We start from the raw sequence: 20,568 nt of genomic DNA on the forward strand, positions 1-20,568 counted from the left end.
GGAGATTTTGGTTTCCCCTGCAGCAAGGGCAGAGGTTCCCCAGGTGTCCCTGGGGACTTGGCACAGCACAGGTGGCTCCTGCAGGAGCAGAGGAGGGAATAATGCCTCAGACCACCCCTGCTATGCTGTGGTTTGTGTCCTTGTGTCTTTTGCACTGCAAATTGCAAGTCATCTGTCAAGTGATGGAAGTGCCAGGTGGGACGGATGGGTAGGGAGCCAGGAGTGTGTGTGAGTGTATGTCTGAGCTCAGCCTCTGCCCAGTGTGGTGGCTGTTGTGGGTGGATGTGCTGGAGACACTGATGACAGCAAACAGGCAGAGCTGGTAATGCCACAGCAGCTGTGCCCAGGAATCAGCTTTCTTAACTGTTCTTTAAAATTGATCTTATTTTTTTAATCTTGGCTATCTGCTCTGCCTCCAAGGAGGGGCAGGCATCAGCATCAGCAGAGATTGCGTGATAAAGAAAATCGAGCCACACTGACCTCAGAAAATTTTATTTACTTAGTTTTTAGAGGTTCTATTTATCATATTGAACTAACACTGTTATCAGAAGACATTTGTGCAACCTCCTGAAACTACCTGGCTATGTGTAATATGCCACCTATAAATAAATGCCATTGTAAATGTCGAATCATACGGGAAGATAAATAAATTAGCTTCCTGGGCTCATTAGAGATGAAAGCTGGGGTTTTATAGCAGGATGAAGAGAATTGCACAATGCACTTCCATATGGCTTATGAAATGTGTATGAAAACCATTTTCCCCTACCCATGCTAATTATGATATATAAATAGATACCCTGTTTTCCTTTGGCCACTTGCGTAGCTGGAATCTTTTTTTTTTTATTTTTAAAAGATCATCACAATCACTTGTATGATGCATTTCTGTCAGCCTTTAACAGATCTCTAAATCAAAATACATATTTTTATAGCAATAAAATGACCTTTCACTAATTGGGAAAGAAAATGTTACCCAATAGGTGACAGTTGCCGTGAGTGCTCAGCACAGTCAGAAGTCATTTTGGCATTTGCCTTTAAACTGTAGCTGAGCCAAGTGTTCAAATAATAATTTTTTAACCCATGTGTCTATATGAGTTTTGTGTGAGTGTGCTTAAGGAAGGAAAGGGTGATTTGTACTGCCTGTGGCCAGGCAGCAGACCAAAGCAGAAGCACTGTTTTTTACTCAGGGCACAATTTTGCCACAGGACTTGCTGGCAGAGGACTCCTGTGAGTGTGTGCCACTGGCCACTGCTAGTGAGCAGCCCACTGTGCTCAGTGAATGTCTTACAGGGCAGCGGCAATGCTTTTCCAGCCTGTCTGTAGTCCAGCCTTGGAACCAGTGGGTGATATTCACCAAAGCAGGCTGGGAGAAGTGGAAGGATTGGCCCTTTGAAGGAGGACACAGATGTGGCAACACAGTAAACAACAGCCAGAGATGGAATAAATGAGTCACTTTTCTAGCATATTTGAACACTGTTTATTATAAACATTGCAAATTAGTATCTCTAACTGAGAAAAAATAAAACTGGATGCAAAAATACACCGGTGGTATACTGCATATACATATAAATACATTATGTAGTTTGCACAGTCATCAGGTGTCTTCCTTCCGGACTGACTTTCCACAGACTGATACCAAAGTTGAAATAGAGGAAAACAGAAGGGAAAGGTCTCCAAATATACACAGGGCTGTTTTGGTAAGTGATTAAGTTCCCAAAAAAACTGGGCTGTAAGAAACAAAACACAGTTTCACAAGAGACCCATTTGTGTTTTCACATAGTATCTACCTCACAGCAAGAGGGGAAAGAGCGAGCAAGAGAACAGTGACACATACAGGGTGCTCAGTACATACTGATGACATTGGAGACCAGATCCACACCCCATTCAAAGCCTGTGTTGTTAATGGGGTCTGGAAAAGTCCTCTCCTTGAAAAGGAGGGCTTCAGTAATATCCAAAGTGCTTTACTAGATGCTGGCTTAGCCCACACAACACATTGCAATAGATAGCTCGCTCTCAGCCTCTGGTAGCAGGGGTCCCTCTGTGCAGATGCACGGGATGGGGTCACTGCAGAGGGGCTGGCTGCCAGGGCCCAGGTGCTCCCACCTCACAGAGGTGAAGGAAGCACACGCTCTTCAGGGCCAGTTCTCCATCAGAAACCCCAAGGCCCTGGGCAGCCCCTCTGCTCTGGGTCAGAGCCTGCAGCTGCTCCAAGGGGGCTGGCAGGAGGCCCACCACAGCTGAGCTGCAGCTTCTCCTCACCACAAACCTTGTGCCCCTCTCACCAGCCTAACACAGCTGCCCTGCTCAGCTCTGAGAAAGGCAGGCAGATCACAACCATGCTCACATGGGACTTTTCCAACATCTCTGAATTTTGGTTTCAGTTTTTGTTTCCCTTTATTTCCTTAGAAGACAAAAAGCTACACAGGTGGTACCTGCTTGGTCTGGGCTGGCAGATGTGGTCTTTGAGGCACCCTGAGAGGTAGGTGGAGCTCAGAGCACCAAGGCAGTGTCCAGGCAGAGAACATGGTGGCACCAAGGAGACCTTGGGGGGAATCCATGACCGGTGTGAGGAGCAGCCCTGGTCCTTGAGGGCACTGCAGCTCCCATGGGTGCACCCTGTGCCCAGCCCCACAGAGAGGACAATGATTCCCATGGAGATGCTGAGCACCAGACTGGGACAAAGCACTTTCCATACGAAAAGGTGGCAGTGTGTGCCGTGCATCGCTCCAGGGGATGGTCTCCATCTCCAGCTCACCCTACAGTCCAGCACAGGGTGGTGCCAAGGGATGCCTTGGTCTAGGACACGTTTATGTTGGAGAAGAGCGGGGCCCTGGGCTGTGTGGATGCTGTGCTGTCTGCCAAGTAGCCCAGGATGCTTTTGAGTTCACTGCGTGACAAATTGGCTTTGATGTGCAGGAAGGCTTCCAGGTGCCTTTTACTGAGGAAGAGAAACGGGCAGATGTTATTTCCTCCCACACACCTCCATGTGCCAAGGTCAATGCACCAGGATGTGGCCCCCTCCCTGTGGCGTGCGCTGTCATCCCCTGTGGGTGCCAGCTCAGCATCTGGCAGTCCTCCACAAGACCCTGCACTGCCCTGGGATGTTTGGGGTAGGGAAGGGAATCTCCAAGGTAAAGGAGAAAATCAGGCCAGAATTTGGAATGTATCAATAAGCTTTTATTCATATCTCCTTGGCTTTCTGATAGCACTGGGATTGTCACAGCCTGGCAGGCAGACCCCACCCAGGTTTATAGACTCAGGCTATATGGACCTCGCCTACATTCATATTTGACTGATTCCTGGCTCAATTAAAATTTCATATGAGCATTAGCAAATCTGTTTCAGCATCTCTTACCGGATATCTGGGTATGAAGTGGCGAGTGTTGCAACTTCAATTTTAATAGCACCTAAATCCTGAAGTCGGATTATTTCAGCCAGTTTAGGGAGTGCTGAATTCAGCCAAGTAGCTTGAGAGCCCTGTGAAAAGAGAAAGTGGTTAGCAGGACATCATGGGGGTGCAAACCTCCCCCCACCCCAGGAGCTGGCTCCTGAGGCTGTTTCCTGGAGAGCGGAAAGGACACATCAGTGATTTTAGGTGCCTCATTGTTTTCAGTGACGTTTCTGCCTGAGGCAGCCTTGGAAAAATTGGATTAGCTTTTTGATGGTTTTTAATCCTTTTACACAAATGGTGTACAGTTTGCCATAAGACTGAGACTTCCACATCCACCTCAGCAGATTCTCTCTGCTCATTTCCCTTTCCTTGGGTTTCTGTACTGCCTGGTGTGTGTACAAGGTCTGATGGACCAGGTAAATCACTGCCATGTGCTGCTCTGCTCCAGCTCCAAACACAGCCCTGCCTTTAGCATCTCCAGGTATTGCCAGAATCGGGTAGAAGCCTCAGCTGGAACTTTTTCCTTGCCATTGGAATTCCCAAGGTGCAGCTGCCTGACCTCCCACCCACACTGTGTGAAACTCAGGCTTGTTCCTGCTCCAGTCAAACGTGCATGGGGTGGTGGAGGACAGGTTTTGGCTTAGCTGTTAGCTTTTTTTGCAGGCAAAATTAGAGGCATGGGAGGAGGGAGATGATCTCAAAGGACAGAGAGGGGTGGTCCAGCTGTGGCTCTCATGGAGGAATTCCTTGCATACCACAGACCCCACACTGCCTGCTTTAGCACCTGGCTGACCTAAAAGCTGCAGTGTGAGGGAAATAAGGGTGAGAGGAAACCCAGACTTCATGGAACCTGAACTGAAACTGGAAAAGGCTATCTAAGTCTTCTGACCCTATTAATATAAACCTTCAAAAGGAAACTGCCTGTGGGACAAAGGAGGATGAAATCATGTGTCTTCAAGCAGGGAGGGGCAGGTTGCTGACAGGAGAGCCTTTCTGCCTACAGGCACTTAGAGACCTCTTTCTGCCTAAGGTCCTGCCTTCCAGGAAATTAAGCTGAGTTGAAAAGGTTAACAAGAGTTCCCAGAATTATCTTCCTGTTTTTCAGTGTGTCTGTGCCCTGTGCTGACATGTTCGCGGCAAGCACTCACGTACATTACTGGTGCAGAAGGCTTCTAAGTCAGCAGCATTCTTGGAGATGTGTTGGGCCAGAGTTTGCTGCTGTGCTGGAGTTTTCAGGCTGACCTTCCTCTTCAGCAGCCTCACGATGTACTCTTTAACCAAACGGGCGTGGATCTTCTCAACAATAGCCTGTTGGGAAGGAGAGGAGGGAGGAGAGGAGGGAATCATCATCCATCTCTCTTTTGCTTGGGGACACAACAAACCATGTGTGCAGATGGAGGAAAAAACCATCCTGGGTGCTGTGAGACATGCCCCACCAATGCCTGCTGCTGATTACACAGCAGAACAGCCCTGGTTGCCAGCTTCCCAAGACTGGTTACTCCACATCCTGGATGCTGAGAATTCCTTTGTGCTCTAATAAGTATGGGAATTTCCAAATGTTGTTTCCTTCTGGGAAGAGTTTAAAGTGCAGAAAAGATTTTCATGTGTTAGAGGAGTAACAGTATTCCAGAGAAACAGGAATTCATGCTGCCCTTCCTGTTCTTCTCTCTAACACACAAAACATCATCATTTGTCTCAGCTACTAAAAAGACAAAGGCAGGAAATCAAATACTGTTTTATGATATTTCATATATACTCCAGCACCAGTGAAGACATGGTTCTGGCTCAGTTCTCTGGGATTTATTCCAGTTGCATCCACCTCCTCCAGTCCCTAGGGCAATCAAAGGAGCAATGAGACTGAACTGTGCAACTGTGTCTGTGTTTCAAGATTGCTAAACCAAATCTGTAAATAAAGCCATGTGTTGGGTGGTCTCTAAAGCACTTTCTCTACATCAGGGGTGGTTTGCTCTGCAAACAGTGCAGCAGAGCTGCAGGAGTCTGCTTCTGTCAGAGAAGGGTGAGATTTATGCGCCTAATCTGGGTAAACTGCATGCTGATGGAAACCCTGTCTGAGAGGCTTCCTGATGCTGGGCCAGCTCACCAGCTCAGCCGAGGTCAAAGCAACTCAAGCCATCGAGGATCAGAGCTGAAAATGCAGCCTCAGCATCTCAGAATCCCTCCAATATTTCTCTCGGACTTACATGGTAAAATGGGTCCTTTAAGGTCTGGAAGTCTGAAATATGTTTGCTGGTGGTTTTAATGATCTCATTCATAATTTCATTGCTGGAGTCCCACTTATTTTCTGTAAACTTCTTGTACATTGGCTGAAAAAAAGGGAAAATCTGCTAAGCTACTTCAAACAAATTCTATGCACATGTATATTTGTCATTTCTACATGTAGAGTATCCTATGTACTGAGAGCATGGCATGTAGTACTGTGCAGGGATGTGTGGTGATGCCTTACACGGACAGGGGAACAAGGGGCTGTGTCCCCTTCATGGTTCCTCACGGTGGAGAAGACCAAGGACTTGAAAGGTTCAAATTTGAGATGTTTTTATTATTTCTGCGTTTTTCTTTCCTCACTGTCTTGTCTGATTAGAGAATTATGGAACCATCAGGGGAAAAAAATGAGTCATTATAAGATGTTTTCAATCATAATTTTTCTCAGCCACAGTAAATAAATATGAAAATGAAAAAAAATCCCACCCCTGTTCTCTCATGCCTTCCAAAAAGCTCAACAGAGAAAGCAGGAGAGATTGTAGCTGAACATTCCTGACTCCTACGCTTCCTTCTCCTCCACCAAAATTGCTTAATTTAAAAAGACTGTGTTATATATATAAACAAAAAAAAAAACCAAACCCAAAAAAAAAGAAAAAAACAACCCCCCAAAAAAAAAAAAGTAAGCCAAAAGTGCAAAAATGCCCTTCAGGTCACCTTTACGAAGCCAAAAGCTGCGTAATTGCAGTTTATGCCATTAGTGATGGCTTCCTACAGTGTGGAGAGTAAACAGCTGCAGGTTGAAACTCTCCCTGCTGCAGCCATTGTCTCAGATGCCATCAGCAGGTTTTATGTTCACCTGCAGACTCATGCCTATGTCACTGCACCCATTTTGCCTGCAGGCTTGAGGAACTGCTCAAGGAGAGCTTAGTGGGAGTTTTCTGGCAGCAGTGTGGGTTAGGACCGATCCTGTGACCTGGCCCCTTCTGAACTTGGCTGATTTGAATCAGAGCAGTAGATAGCACTGCAGGCAACATGCCCTGCCCTGTCATCAGCTGAACCATGGGGCAGGAGGGTGTGGGGCACAGATATGGTACCTTCAGCTGGGCAAAGAGCTGTTGAAGCAGCACATCAAAGCCACTGTTTTCAATATCAGTGAGAGTGCTGAGGATATCGGCTTTACTGTCGTCCTTTTCTGCCATGTATTTCTCCGTGTATTCTCTGCAAGGAAAAATCAGCCAGGTCAGAATAGTCTATCCTCAGAGGAGAGAGAGAGAAATCTAGAGGTCTCCAACCCTTTTGCAGGCAGATGGACCTACCTCTGCTCATTCTGGAGCACCTCCCCTCTATTACACTATTATACCTTGCCTCCAGAGAAAGGAATAAAACCTTTTCTTTTGGACCCTTACCTAAAATTCCAGCAGTTGTTAATATTTGCAATCAGTATAGGCTTGTAGTATGTGTGCTTCTTGCTTTTCTCCTTGAAGTCTTCAAAGGCATCCCTGTAGCTGGAGGGGAGACAGGAAGAGGAGAGGTGGGTGAGTGGTTGTCCAGGCGCTGTGCCAGCCCCGCTGCCCACAGCCCCTCACCACCTCACCTCCTCAGGAAGGCTGGCAGCTCCTTCAGCAGCCGACGGGACAGCTCCTCACCCATGGCTTTGCTGATGTCCTCAGCTCGCTTCTGGCCACTGTAGATACTCTAACAAACAAGCGAGAAAATTTTAAATGTCACCTGCTCCAAAAGGGTCAGGTTCACTGGGTGACGAGGCTGCAGATCCTTTACTGAGGTAACTGCACTCAGCTCTCCCACATCTCCCCCTGCAACTGAGCCAGGAACCATACAGAGCACCTCTACTTATTTGGTAGGTTCAAAAGAAGCATGAAGAAAATCTAGAAAACAGCTGAGAAAGTAGGCAATTTGACACTTGGTTTTGTCTCTTTTTTCCTTTTTTCTTTTTTTTGGAATGTCATTAGATTGCATTTAAATAAACAATCTAATCACAACAACCTCAACATATGAGAGGTTTATTTTTTAAAAATAAACTCCACTAATCCTCTGCAGCCAGAGGAGGGAGAGAGCTAAATGTGGAAAGGGGCAGCTCTGCCCTGGGAAGAAGAAACAGACTCCCCATTTCTCAATCAAATGAGTCTGTCTCCTGTCTCTCTGCTGCTGGGGATGCAGAAGAGACTGCACAGGGAGAATGAAGGCAGTTTTCTTTCTCACTTTGCTTATAGAGGTTTGCCTCCATCACATGGTACAGCAGGCCCAAGACAGACCATGGTTTTGGGCCTCCCTGTACCACCCACCTCTGCTACCACTCTACACAAGTGACTCAGCCTTTTTCTCTTCTGCATTGACCACTCTTGGTCTCAAATCCTAAGTAGGTAAAGGATGCAACTGTTTATTTTTAACATAGCTCTGTATTACCTGGATAACAAGTATTCCCAGTAGCTCACTCTGAAAATGCCCATTTAGCTTCTCTGGTTCCTTGTCTTCTTTCCATCTTTGGATTTCTTTATCTAAACATCTGCTCAGCGAAGTTTTGACAGTAACCTTTAGGGATGGAAGAGCAACAGCATTTAGCACAACATGGATGCAACAGCTCCTGCCTTATGCAGGTTTTATTTGCCCCCCCTCCCCCCTTTTGTCTGGCTCAGCAGACTTTTTCCTCAGTCCTGGCTGGGAAATAAAGGCTCCTTGTGAGGAGATTCTTGACCCACAACTTCACAACAACAAGGACAACCCCCTCACGATATCCACCTATGCAATAGTGAGTTGAGTATTTCAAGGTGGGAATGAAGATCCCATCACACCACCACATCAGGGGGATCAGGAGGGCAGGGAAGGCAGCAATGAGTAGGAAGGTTGCAGCAGCTAAATGTGCCAGAGTCCAAATTCTCCCCACCACACACTGCATGTGTGTCACACTCAGAGCTACCTGGTTTTGCAATGCTTTTTCATGAGCACTTCTGACGCCACACAAGCATTTGGGAAACAAAAAGCTCTGAGGTTTTCTCTGCTCCGACCCCTCTGTGCTGCAGTGAGGCTTTGGAAATGGTCTGTGCAGTGGCTGGCATGTATTGCTGATCCCCCAGAGCCCCATTCATGTGCTTTGCAGACCTCACACCACCTCTCCCATATGCAAACCATCACAGACTACATCTATACTTGGAACTTATCTTCTCATTTTCTGGGAATTCCAGCCCCAAATGCCAAAAGCACTACGCTATGGGAGTACTGTAAAAATTGCTTGTTTCCATTAAGGGAAGAACAATACAAAAACCAGAGCAACTTTTATTTTCTGCAGACCAGGCGATTCTCCATCAAAGAAACAGATTTTTCAAGACCAAATCTCCATGCTTTAGGCTCACCCAAGGTCTGGCACCTCTGCAGAGACCAAGAGTAATCCAAGATCCAAGAGATTCCTGTGAGAGGGACCATAAATCCCTCTGGAGATTTATCAGACAACTGGAAAGTTTCCCGTAAAGATCTGTTGTTGGGTTTTCCCCCACTCCTATCACACGGTTTACAAGAACAGAGCAGTTCTTTTCTCATGGCTCTCAGGGCAAAGCAGAAGTTTGCTCTGCAAGTCCCATCTAGCAGAAAGGTGACCTGTTCCCCAAAAACAAACAAAAGCTTTTGCTTCTCCCTGGAAGGGTGTGTAGGGTGTGTGGCTCACTGGTGAAGTGTGTGTGCAGGACAAGTCACAGCTTCTCTGAGAAGTCATGTGGGAGCACTGAAGGGAAGAAGAGGAGTGACTGAACCTTTCTTACCTCTTCACTGTCAAGGTATTTCTTTTCAAGCTCTTTGCTCAGACTTGATGGCAAAAGGCTTCCAAGCTTAACTTTATCCAACTCCATGGCTAAAGCATGATCTTTTCTCATTTCTCTGGAATGAGAAAAGCCAAACAATTGTATTTTCCAAGGGCAGTGTAATTCAAGACAGCTGTTGATGCAAATCACTAACACTTTTTGAGGATATCAGTGAAAAAACAGATGGAAATGTACACTGTCCTTAGTCCAGGCAGGACTTGGAGAAGCCGAATGAGTATGTGCCACTTGTGAGGGTGGGACCACAAGCAACCCTGGGAATTGAGTCATGGTCTGTCAAACTCCTGAGTACCAGCCACTGTGCTCTGGTGGGGATGGGAGACCTGAGGCAAGCAGGAGGGTCTACCACCTGGACATGACCTCTCTCCATCAATATAGAGAGGTGAGCAGATGAAAAGCTGGTGTTTGATGGCTGGGAGCTGGTCCCTCAGCAGACACCCGGACATGGCCTCTGGAAACACTCTCAAGGCAGCTGTTGTCCTGGCCAACACTGTCCCCAATGCCAGGCTGAGCCCTGCTCCTCACAACTGCTGATTTCCAAACACAGGCTGGTTCAGGCCTGAATATCCTGACCTACAGCATAACATGGGCTGTGGAAAACTTCCGGGATCAACACTGAATCATTATACTCATCAGTGAAACACGATAAGGAAAAAGTAGAGGTGAAAGTTGAATAGAAATAGAACAGAATAGAAAAGACATTGCTGGTGTCTTTACTGGTTTCCACCTAAGAAGTGAGACCCCTCAATTATCCACCCAGTACTTTCAGCCAAAACAAGCAATATTTTCAGTTCTATAACATACAGGGTTTGGGGGGACCCTTGGCTGATGGTGTCCTCTCCCAGGGGCACACCCCTGGCTCTCCTAAAGGTGAGGAAAACATAGACTGTGGGTAGCACCTAAGCAACATCCTCCATGCCCAGGATAATTGCATCTCAGGTTGTCCTATTTATTGTCTACCCTCTGGTACAAAGGGCTGAAATTTCCAAATTTTCCAAGAGTGAGCCCAGGTCTGCAACTGGAATAGGTATCAAGGCAATGAACCTGACCACTTTACCCCACAAATGAAGCCCTAAACATCTGTGTGTCTGTTGCCCAGAAGACAGAATGGTGGGAACAGCCCTTTATTTACAGACAAGCAGCCTTGAGTGTGTCCCTTCTGGCTGTCCCAGCCAGGAGTGTAAATCAGAACATCATCAGTAACACCAGAACTTAGCCAGCTGCTGGACTGCATCACAGCAATACCAATCCATAAATCAAGCAAATGCCTGGGTTTGCAGCCAATGAGCCTGTGCTGATTGCCAGAGGTAAACATGTATAAAAGCCTCACTTACTTTGGATAAAAGTTGTGCACCCATGAGAGAAGAAGGTAAATATCCTTGTCTTCCAGATGAGACTCAGCATTTTTCTTTGCCTGGGAGGCAAAATAATTGTGGTAGAGTTCTGCATATATGCTGAACACATTAAACTCAGGAGGATAAAGCTGTTTAATAGACTTGGCAACCACTGTCAAATCTTCTTTCATTGTCTTTCCCATGTGCAGGAGGTTCTGGCCAACTGCAGAGAGGTTCTCAGTTCTAAGAGTATGGCTTGTGTCTTTCATTCGAGCCTCTACTGACTCCTTTACTGCGGCCATCCAAAGCTCCTTCCATTTTCTAGGTCTAAATTGCATATTTTGGTCAGGCGGATTCTCTGACATGTAATTCTGATCTTCCTTCTCCTGCTCCTTCAGAGCCTCCACTGCCTGCTGCAGCAGGTCCGGGTTTGTTTTCGCAAGCAGCACAGAATCTTTCAGGATGCTGAAGACTTTGTGCTTCAGAACTTCATAGACAGACTCGATGTCTTTCTGGCTGGTGTTCAGGTCCTCCTCACTTTTGCTAGACAGGCTCTTCTCCAGGACAATCAGATGTTGAATGGCATCACAAAGCTTTTGCTCTCCAAGGAGATCCATGACTTGTTTGACTGGTGAAAAAAGAACAGCCTTTCTTTAACCAAGAATGAATATCTAGATTTCTGTTTTATGCAAAATGATGGCTCTGGAATATTTTTTAAAAGTGCTTATATTTCCAAAAGGCTAGCTCTTGGGCTCCTTCACCATTCAGAAAATCTGTTTATTTAAAGATCAGATTATTTCTAGCTTGCCTTTAACTGGGGCAATGAAAATTTGAACACCCATCACCAGTGTGTTGCATATGGACAGTTATATTTTTTTCCAAAATTCATGAGCCACCTATAATTTTTTCCAAAACTTAGCCTTGTGGAGATAACTAGTTAGTTAGTTATTGCTCATACCCCTTCCCATTAATATGATCTCAAGCCAGAAGCATGGCTTTAGAAATAATGTAGATGGAAAAATGTAACTAAATAAGATGTGCTAAAGGAAATACCACATGGATTTTCCAGAAATAGATTTGGCACAACCTGACCTGTGAAATTGTTTGGGAGGACACATTTAGCAGGCAAGATAAATACAACTGAACTACCTTATCTGATAGTTCTGGTTCTTATAGCCAGTTACATGAGCCAGTGCAACATGGGAAATTATTAGTTAAAATGGAGAAGTTATATCCCGAAATAAGATTTGTTAGGTGTGTAATGTTTGCATGGAGGAGCTGGGGTGGAGAAAGCTTACATTATTCATGAAACTCATCTTACTTTACAGTCTCATATGTCCTTAGAGATTGTGGCACAAAAGCTGGGAGTGCCCTATTGGCATCTGCTGATTGCACAAATTCAGAGACATTATCAAAATGGAGGGCTTGGTGTATTTTACAGGAACAATGGCACAACTTGAATAGTAAATGGGCTGAAATTTAATGGCACAAAACACGAGATACAAATTCAATAGAACAAAAGTTACTTAGCAACGAATAGGAATTTCTGCTTCAAGCTGGATGTGAATCAGCTTGAGATGGGGGAGGAAGAGAGACACCTGGAGAATAAGTAAATCCTTACTGGGAGGTGATGGTGAACATATCAGTTATGACCCCAGGATGCACTCAGCGAGGAATATCCAGCTGAGGTAGGAAAATGGGAATATATTGTACCACACATTGGTGGCATCTCATCTGGAATATTTTCTGCAATTCTGGTTGCTTTAAAATATCTGGCTGCTTAAAAAAACCCAAAAAACATTGGGGATGGGGCAATGCAGTGGTAAGAACAAAAGTACAAAAGGCCTGTTTTTAGCAGCAAATTCAAGGCCAAGAAGGTAAACCACCAGTTACGGAAAACATTTGACACATGGAGAAAAAGATGCCAATTAGACAGGTAAGGGCTTGTCTGGAATTGAAATAATTTGTACTGAAACAATGAGACTTTGTAGGAGGAGATGGAGGAAGAGAGCTGAGAGAAACCTTGGTTTCTCACCCACCCACAGTTCTCTGTGCCCCCATGAGAGGTAGAAATAAGTTTTGTTTTGGACAGAAAACCTGCAAACTGACAGTACCTCAAGGACTGTGCCCTTGGTACCAAAGGACTAGGATTTGAGGTCATGTCTCCCTCAGCCCAATTTCCCCCAGGCTTCTTGGAAAAGCCACTTCAATCTATCTGTACCTTTGTTTCTTTAGGGGACAATTCTCCACCTCATACAGCTCCTCTAGAGGTAACTGCGGCCCATGGAAATGGTGCAAGGAGGATGGAGGAGCACTTACCACTGGGTGGCTTGGTCTTTTTAACTTTTTTGAATGCACTTTTAAGCATTCCCTTTATTCCTTTGTTCCCCTTCTCAGGGACGTCCCCAGCAGAGATGAAACTCTCATTGCTCGTGATGGAAGAGGCACGTGAAGCTCTGCAGGCTGCCTCTGGTCTTTCATTCATCTTTTCCTGGTCCCTGGACCAGATCTCATCTGCAGAAGGTTCAGGACAGGCAGGGACTTGCTCAGCTACTGATGCTGAAGTGTTTTCAAATGGTCTTTTTGCATCAATGCAGCCCTCTGATCCACTGCGTATTCCAAAAGGACCACTTTGGAGAAAAGGTAACATTTTCAGCATTTTCCTTCTAGCCTGTAAATTTCATAAAAAAAAAAAAAAAAAAGGATCAGATTATAACAGTTAGGAAGGACAATACCATGGAGAAAGTGTGGTGAGGTATATGTGTGGGCAACATGGAGAATGCTACGGGTCTGGTGTGAGCACAGCTCAGGAGAGCTCCTGAGCAACACCATCCCAGGTAATGGAGAGAATGGAAGCAGCTCTCTGTCTAACTTAGACAAAACCAGAGCCATTTTAAATTCAGATGTCCTGATTTGAGCCCTTGAGCTTGTCAGGCTCTCCCATGGGATGCTGTGTGACTATGGACATGAGCATGGATAGTGCACATGAATGATGTGGGTGGGACAAGTGTCTTGTGCCTATTCAAAGCAACCACAAAACTCTCATACTCTTATATGGCATTGGGATCAATTCCCACCTTCCTCAGGGCCTTTTTTTTCTGATCTGTGCTCAGGGTAAGTGGGAACAAGGCACAAGGATCAGGGTAGTTTAGCCTTGTTTAAACAGACATGATCCTGCCAGAGTCCTGCTTTACCACCAACACTCCTACACTACAAATAATGAACAAAAGAAATTTGTTACTGTTACAACTTCTTTTCAGAATTCATATTTAAAATTACGTTCCTCTATAATTCAATATATTGCTAAATATTTATTTGCATAACTATAACCATTTGTATAATGATTATAATTATGCAATTATTGCAAATAAATAAAGTGACTTATAGTTTCCAATCCCTATTTTAATAACGCTTTATTTAGAGTGACTTTCTAGGATACCAAAGCACATCTGTAGGAAGATCTCGCAGTCAAGTTTTAGTTCACTTGATCTGAGTAATGGCTGAAAAATTAGACTTTAGATAAAGGAAGAATTTGGCTTCAGTTATAAGGCCACAATGTGGTGGTCTGCAAATATCCTTGTGAAGTTTACACTGTTGATGTGTGTCATGATGATACAAAACGTGATACTTATTTCTGGGCACACTGATTGGAAGATTGTGGCTTTCCATTTTAATTGTGTTTCCTCCTGCTGGCTCCTGGCAGCTTGGAGAGCTTTGAAGCATCAAGGTAGTGGTAGCAGCTGAGTGGTACAGAGAGCAGTGAGAGCCTGGCTTTGCTGAGAGCTTTCCTTCTTCCTGCTTTGGATGCCAGGCCATGTTCAGGATTAGTAATGCTACTACTTTTTAAACACAACAAAGATGAAAACTCATTTGGGAAGGAGTTCTGCTTGCATGAGCAAGCAAAGGGGGCCTGAGCACCAGAGCTCAGTTTACAGGAGTTACAGAATAGTCTGAGCTGGAAAGGACCCACAAGGATCACCAGCTCCAGCTCTGAAGTGAATGGCCCATACAGGGACTGAACCCACAACCAAGGCATTGTTAGCACCATACTTGAACCAACTGAGCTAATCCCAGGTTAGCCAACAGCTGTGCCGTGCCTGAATCTGTGCACCTATGTTTGTCCCCAGCACATGTACTGAGGAGGGGAGGGGGAAGGAAACCCCCTGTAGTTCACTCCAGCTACCCTAGTGAGGATGCCCCACTAGAATCCTGAAAGCAGTGGAAAAGAGCTCCTTTTTGTTACATTTCCACTACCAAAAAAAAAAAAAAAAAAAAAAAAAAAAAAAAAAAAAAAAAAAAAAAAAATCAATGCAAAAAAACAACCACCCAAGCAACCAACCAAAATCATGGTAACGGGCATGCCCTGTAAGTCCTATCGACTTTCTTAATTTTTGTAGGGCTCTTTTCCTAACCTGCATTTACCAATACAACACTCTGTTTACATTAATTCTGCCAAATCCCTTCCTTCCTGTTTGTTCAAGCACAGACTCAGACTCAGCTGAGTCCTTTCTCTCTCTCCTATTATTTCAAACAAAGCATTTATTAGGCTTTTTTTGGCTCGTTTGTTTTCTAACCAAACAAAGTACCTCTCCCTTTCCAAAAGCATAAGGTCTTTCATTTTGATGAATGATGATCACAAAGGTGGTCTTCAAACAGCTTTGGTTCTTCTTCAATGCCAAGATGAATGCAATGCATCTTTGAAAAGCATCAAAGTGACACTACCCATACACATAAGGGAATGATTAAGCTGGTTAAAAGCTGTTTTTAACGTCTGTCAGAACTTTTTCCTGGTAGTACTCAAAAAGAGCCAGCCTCAAGCACCTAGGTAAGGCTGTCAATGCAATAGCTGCCAGGCTCTCACATTTGGCCAGCTTGAACTCCTGCCCAGTGATTATCATGTGCCACTGATGGTTGGCCTGTGTATCTGCAGCAGGAAATACCACTAAACCCCAGCTCCCACTTCTGCCTTGAAACGTAGCCCCAGTCTTAATGTCAAGGGGTACCAAACACTCCCCATCCATCTCTTCTCTTTATTGTTAGATAGCCAAGCTCTTACTGTAAGAAATGCCTTTAAGAAACTTTCTTATAGAAAAGAATGATGAAACTTTCTGCAAGAAACACTCAGCTAAAAGGAGGTGGTACTGCACCTCCTGCCTCCATCAGCATGTGTTCCTGCCCAATGCAGCAGACAGGACATGCCAGGAGCTTGGCTCTGACTTGGAAGGCCACAGGCTGCTCCTGTATGCCTGTGCTCTTCTAACAAATCAAAGTTTGCTAAAACTCCAGCAGGCTTCTAATTTTTTTAGCAGGAGAAATGCTAAAGCATTTCCCAGGCACAGAACTCCAATTCAAGTCTTGGGAAATGTAATGATTTGAGGTCAAGAGTTGACGTTGTTCCCAACTCAGTATTATTACTAATTTACTGTTACCATCGTCATCCTCATTATTGTTATGTGGCAATGTGGTTTGTGCCAGGGGAGTCTTTAGCTCCAATTATTTTTGACACAGTATATTCAGCTTCTGGTTTCCAACCAGAAGAGCAGCACAGCCCACAGAGCATTGTCTGCCATCCTGTCCAAAGTCTCTACAGCACTGGGACCGTGGTGCTGTGACTTCTGGCGTAGCTGCAGTGGGATACAGTGAGTGCTCTGCTGATCACAGCACCTGCCTCCAAGCTGGAGCTTTTCTGGGGGGGGCAGCAAGGGCAAGGGAAACACTTGGAGCAGAGTCAAGACACAGAAGGACCCAGCTCAGACTCTGGGCACAGTGGCTTCCCATTTTCCCCTTTGCTTCCTCATAGGAAACAGCTTTCAGGCAGAATGAGCTCATTGGTGAGGGGCAGCTCATGGCGTGCCAGAGAGAACTCAGGGGAAGAGATTTATTAACTACCCCTATTCTGAATGTTTTTGCTGAACTTTTTCTTGACTTCCTTTTCCGGAGCTGCTGCCAGAATTAACAAGCATTTGTTTGGATTTTTGGTCCTCTGCAGCCTGCTGACATCCTAGGTCATGAGGATTTATATCTTGTTTTAGTGGATATCTCCCACTCTCCCACAGCCTCTCACAAATCCAGAGTTATCTAGCAAAGTTCATTCTCTGTATCTGCATCCGCCATGTCTCTCCCCATCCCTACCCTGTGGAAAAGTGTTTATCTCTGCCCACACAAGAAAATTGCACTGGGCCAAGCCATCTCTGAAGCAGTAGAGCAATGCAGACAGTCTGAATTCAGTGTACCTCAGACCATGTGGTGACACCTAAATAAACTGCTAATTCATCAAAGCAAAGAGTCCACAGAGATGCCAGACCCAATCTTTGCGAGTTGGGAGCCCTCCTATGAGGTGGGGGTTTTTCCCCCTACAGTTTTTGTTACCTGGGTTAAGTACTGAATGGAGACACCATGAAGCTGGGGACTCCCACTTGGCTCCACCTGGGAAATCACAGTCTGTAGAAGAGCTGGGCCACCCAGAGCCCCACCTTGACCCTTTACTGCGCTGCTCGCATCCATAGTCCTGTCTGCAGACCCCTGCGAGACACCCACCACCCAATGTGGTCCAGCAGCATCCTGATGGTGGCCAAGCTCTGCTCCTAATGGGGAGCTGAGGGAAAACAGGACTTGTCTCCAGTAAAGAAGCCAAGACAGGAGCAGAACCTCCCCAGAGGACTCAATCAATGTGCCTCAGCATCACCAGGCACCCCTACAGGGCTGGGGGTGATGGGGAACCCAAGGGACTCAGGGGAATGGCAGTGGCAGAGCAGGGAGAGGACTCCAGGGCATCTCACCTGGCATGAGACGGATACTTTAAACCAGCATTAAACCACATGTAGATAGAGCTGTGCAGTGCATCAGTCATTGCCAAATGAGAATTGGATTTCCCTAAGTTACTGACACACACCTGAAAACCATCCTGTAAAACAGCATCTCCTGTTGTTAGTGAGAATTTTTCAAATAGTGAAAGAGAAAATTATAGATATACACTGTTATTGGGAAAAGGCAGACAGAATGCACTGTAATACCCTCCTTTTTTTCTTCTTGCTTCAAATCTGAGCAGCATAATTCTGAACTGTTGCTGCTGAAAGAAAAACCAGCTGCTGCTGTCTAGAATTTTGTTTTCATAACACAGTTCCAAAGCCAAATCCTCCTTTAAGGCCTGGAGTTTGCAAAGTTCACTGCTAGAGCTAACAGCGACTGAGTAGATAAACAAATTCCCTGGGAGCTTCTCTCGGCACTTTCAAATTCTTTGGCTTTCCAGGCATCTTTTCATAGAGAGGCTGAATGAAGCAAACCCAAACCTGAGCTCTCTGCTCCCTTGTGATTTGCTCTATCAGAACTGGAAAGCCTCAAAGTCCCCTGGTGCTTTGGAGAACGAGTTTTTCTTCAGGTTTTCTGCTCTGAACTTGGATGTGAAGGCAAGGGACCATGGCTTCTAGATCAGCCATATGCTTTAGTCACAGAAAGTCTCTTCGTTTGCAGCAGCCTCAAAAAGATATCCTACTTCAAACACACCAAGGATCCTAACCTTGGGCTGAAGTTTTCAATTTGTGCTGAGGAGCTGATGCAGTGGATATGGGGCTGCTGCACAAGGATGTAAGGGAATTTCTACAGGTTTTTCAGTGCTCTGGGAAAAAGCAAGTCCTAGGGGCTATGGGACTTCTCTGACTAGGAAAAATCAGTCACAAAAGGGTGACCATGGCAATGCAGAAATGTGCCAGCTTGGCACAGTGACCCTGACAAGGTGCAAGTCATAGAGGCTGCCTGGGGCCATCCAGGGTCCAGGCTCTGAAATGGTGTTTTTTAAGCACAGCCAAGCTGACTGAATCATAATCCAATTACTTTCCTGTAGTTTGGGAGAAAACCACTTCCTTTGAATCGAGACAAAGAGGAGAGGGCAGAAGTGCCACGCTGGATCTGGAACCCAGTGCCAGATCTGGGTTCAGGATGCTTTGGTGCCCAAGACCTACATCTGGATTTTGGGAAAGATGTTGGAAGGCAGAGGGGAAGGAAGGCGGGAACGGTTTACAGTAATCACTGCTTGAGCCTGTGCCCTGAAATGCTGGGGAAAAGCAGAAGAAATCAGACCCAGCTGTCACAATGGAATTGCCAGGCACATATCCTGGCTGTGCCCGGCCCTGGGGAATGCCTGGAGCTGCTGTCCTTCTGCCAGCAGTCCGATTTATTCCCCATTCTGATAATTACAAGGTGGGGCTGAAACCTGCCCCCCGTATCCGGCAACCCACCCTTCAGCATCTACCACTCATTCCCCACTCTCGGACCCAGCAGAGAGCCCCCGAGCTCACGGCAAGCGAGCCGGGAGCGGGACAGCGGCTCGGGAGAAGCGGGACAGACGCCGGCGCGCCGGGGAAGGGGAAAGACCCGAGCTCCGGGCAGGCGGCACGGAGCACTGACGGACTTACTCTGCGGCGGCTCCGGGCGGCGGGGCTGGATGCGGGGCTGGATGCGGGACAGCGGCACTGGCACCAGCACTGGCACTGTCACAGGCTCTGGGGCCGCGGCGGGGGCAGCCCGGCTATAAGGGGAGGAGGGCGGGGGCGGGACCCGGCTGCTGGGAAGCTCCGGTTGCACCTCCTCCCGAGCGAAGGGAACCGAGAAATCCCCTCCGGCGGAGAAAGTGGCTGGCCGCGGGGTGCCTGCCCCGAGGGTCGGTCCCTGCACAGGAGCGGAGCCCCGGCGCCCTGTCCCGACAGACCGGTGAATGCGGCACCCTGGGCTCACTGCCCGAGGCCTTGGCTGTGGGAAATGTCCCACTGCAAGGCTTGGAAACGCACCGTCAGGGATAGATCAGGTGCCTCCAAAAATGCCATGTTCTGCTCCTGGAGTGGTCATCTCTGGATCTGCAAACAGCCTGGGGAATGAGGAAAGGGACCTGGGGGTCCTGGTCGATGGCAAGTTGAACATGAGTCAGCAGTGCCCTGGCAGCCAGGAGGGTCAACCCTGTCCTGGGGGGCATCAGGCACAGCATCGCCAGCCAGGCAAGGGAGGGGATTGTCCTGCTCTGCTCTGCTCTGCTCTGGGGCAGCCTCACCTCAAGTGCTGGGGGCAGTTTTGGGTGCCACAATATAAGAAAGACATAAAGCTATTACAAAGCTTCCAAAGGAGCACAAAGAAGATAGTGAAGGGTTGGGAGGGGAAGCCATACAAGGAGCAATTGAGGTCACTTGACTTGTTCAACCTGGAGAAGAGGAGACTTAGGGAGACCTCATCACAGCCTACAGCCTCCTCACAAAGGGAAGAGATGAGGCAGGCACTGATCTCGCTTCTCACCAGTGACAGGACCCGAGGGACTGGCCTGAAGCTGTGTCAGGGGAGGTTAGGTTGGATATTAGGAAAAGGTTCTTCACCCAAGGAGTGGTTGGGCAATAGAACAGGCTCCCTAGGGAAGTAGTCATGGCATCAAGCCTGCCGGAGTTCAAGAAGCATTTGGACAATGCTCTCAGACATGTGGTGTGACTTTTGAGGTTGTCCAGTGCAGAAACAGGTGTTGGACTTCATGATCCCTATAGATCCCTTCCAACTCAGGATATTCCATGATTCTTTTAAGTGTTGCTTTCTGAGCCGGGCATTGCCCCCAGCAGGCTGTTGGGGGTGAGGTGCATGCCTGAAAGCATAGCTGGCTGTATCTGGGTCCTGCATTGTGCCTTCCCCAGAGCAGGGTTCACAGCACTCCCAGGAGACATCAATACCATCCAGTATCTTCAGAGCAGGGGTCAACTCCCTGCCTAGGGACTGGGAGAGACAGGCTTCCTTCCTTACCCCAAAGCCTCTGAAACTCTTTGTTCCACTT

General features: G+C 46.7%; 1 protein-coding gene across 2 annotated transcripts; it reads right to left on the bottom strand.

Moving 5' to 3' along the window:
* Window positions 1–1,450: 1,450 nt before the first annotated feature.
* On the bottom strand, window positions 1,451–19,286 carry LOC116445743 (tumor necrosis factor alpha-induced protein 2-like). Of its 2 annotated transcripts, XM_032112684.1 has the most exons (12): window positions 19,181–19,286; window positions 13,089–13,440; window positions 10,770–11,397; window positions 9,379–9,493; window positions 8,033–8,158; window positions 7,203–7,303; window positions 7,015–7,113; window positions 6,703–6,826; window positions 5,590–5,712; window positions 4,541–4,696; window positions 3,353–3,474; window positions 1,451–2,935 (listed from the first exon to the last, which is right to left on the bottom strand). In XM_032112684.1, the coding sequence occupies exons 2-12, from the start codon at window positions 13,426–13,428 to the stop codon at window positions 2,794–2,796; spliced, it is 2,076 nt and encodes a 691-aa protein (XP_031968575.1). In that variant the 5' UTR covers window positions 13,429–13,440; window positions 19,181–19,286; the 3' UTR covers window positions 1,451–2,793. The 2 variants fall into 2 exon arrangements, with proteins under 2 accessions (XP_031968575.1, XP_031968576.1); XM_032112685.1 differs by lacking the exon at window positions 5,590–5,712.
* Between the last annotated feature and the right edge of the window lie 1,282 nt (window positions 19,287–20,568).

Source organism: Corvus moneduloides, chromosome 6, assembly GCF_009650955.1.
Source record: "Corvus moneduloides isolate bCorMon1 chromosome 6, bCorMon1.pri, whole genome shotgun sequence".
NCBI lineage: Eukaryota > Metazoa > Chordata > Aves > Passeriformes > Corvidae > Corvus > Corvus moneduloides.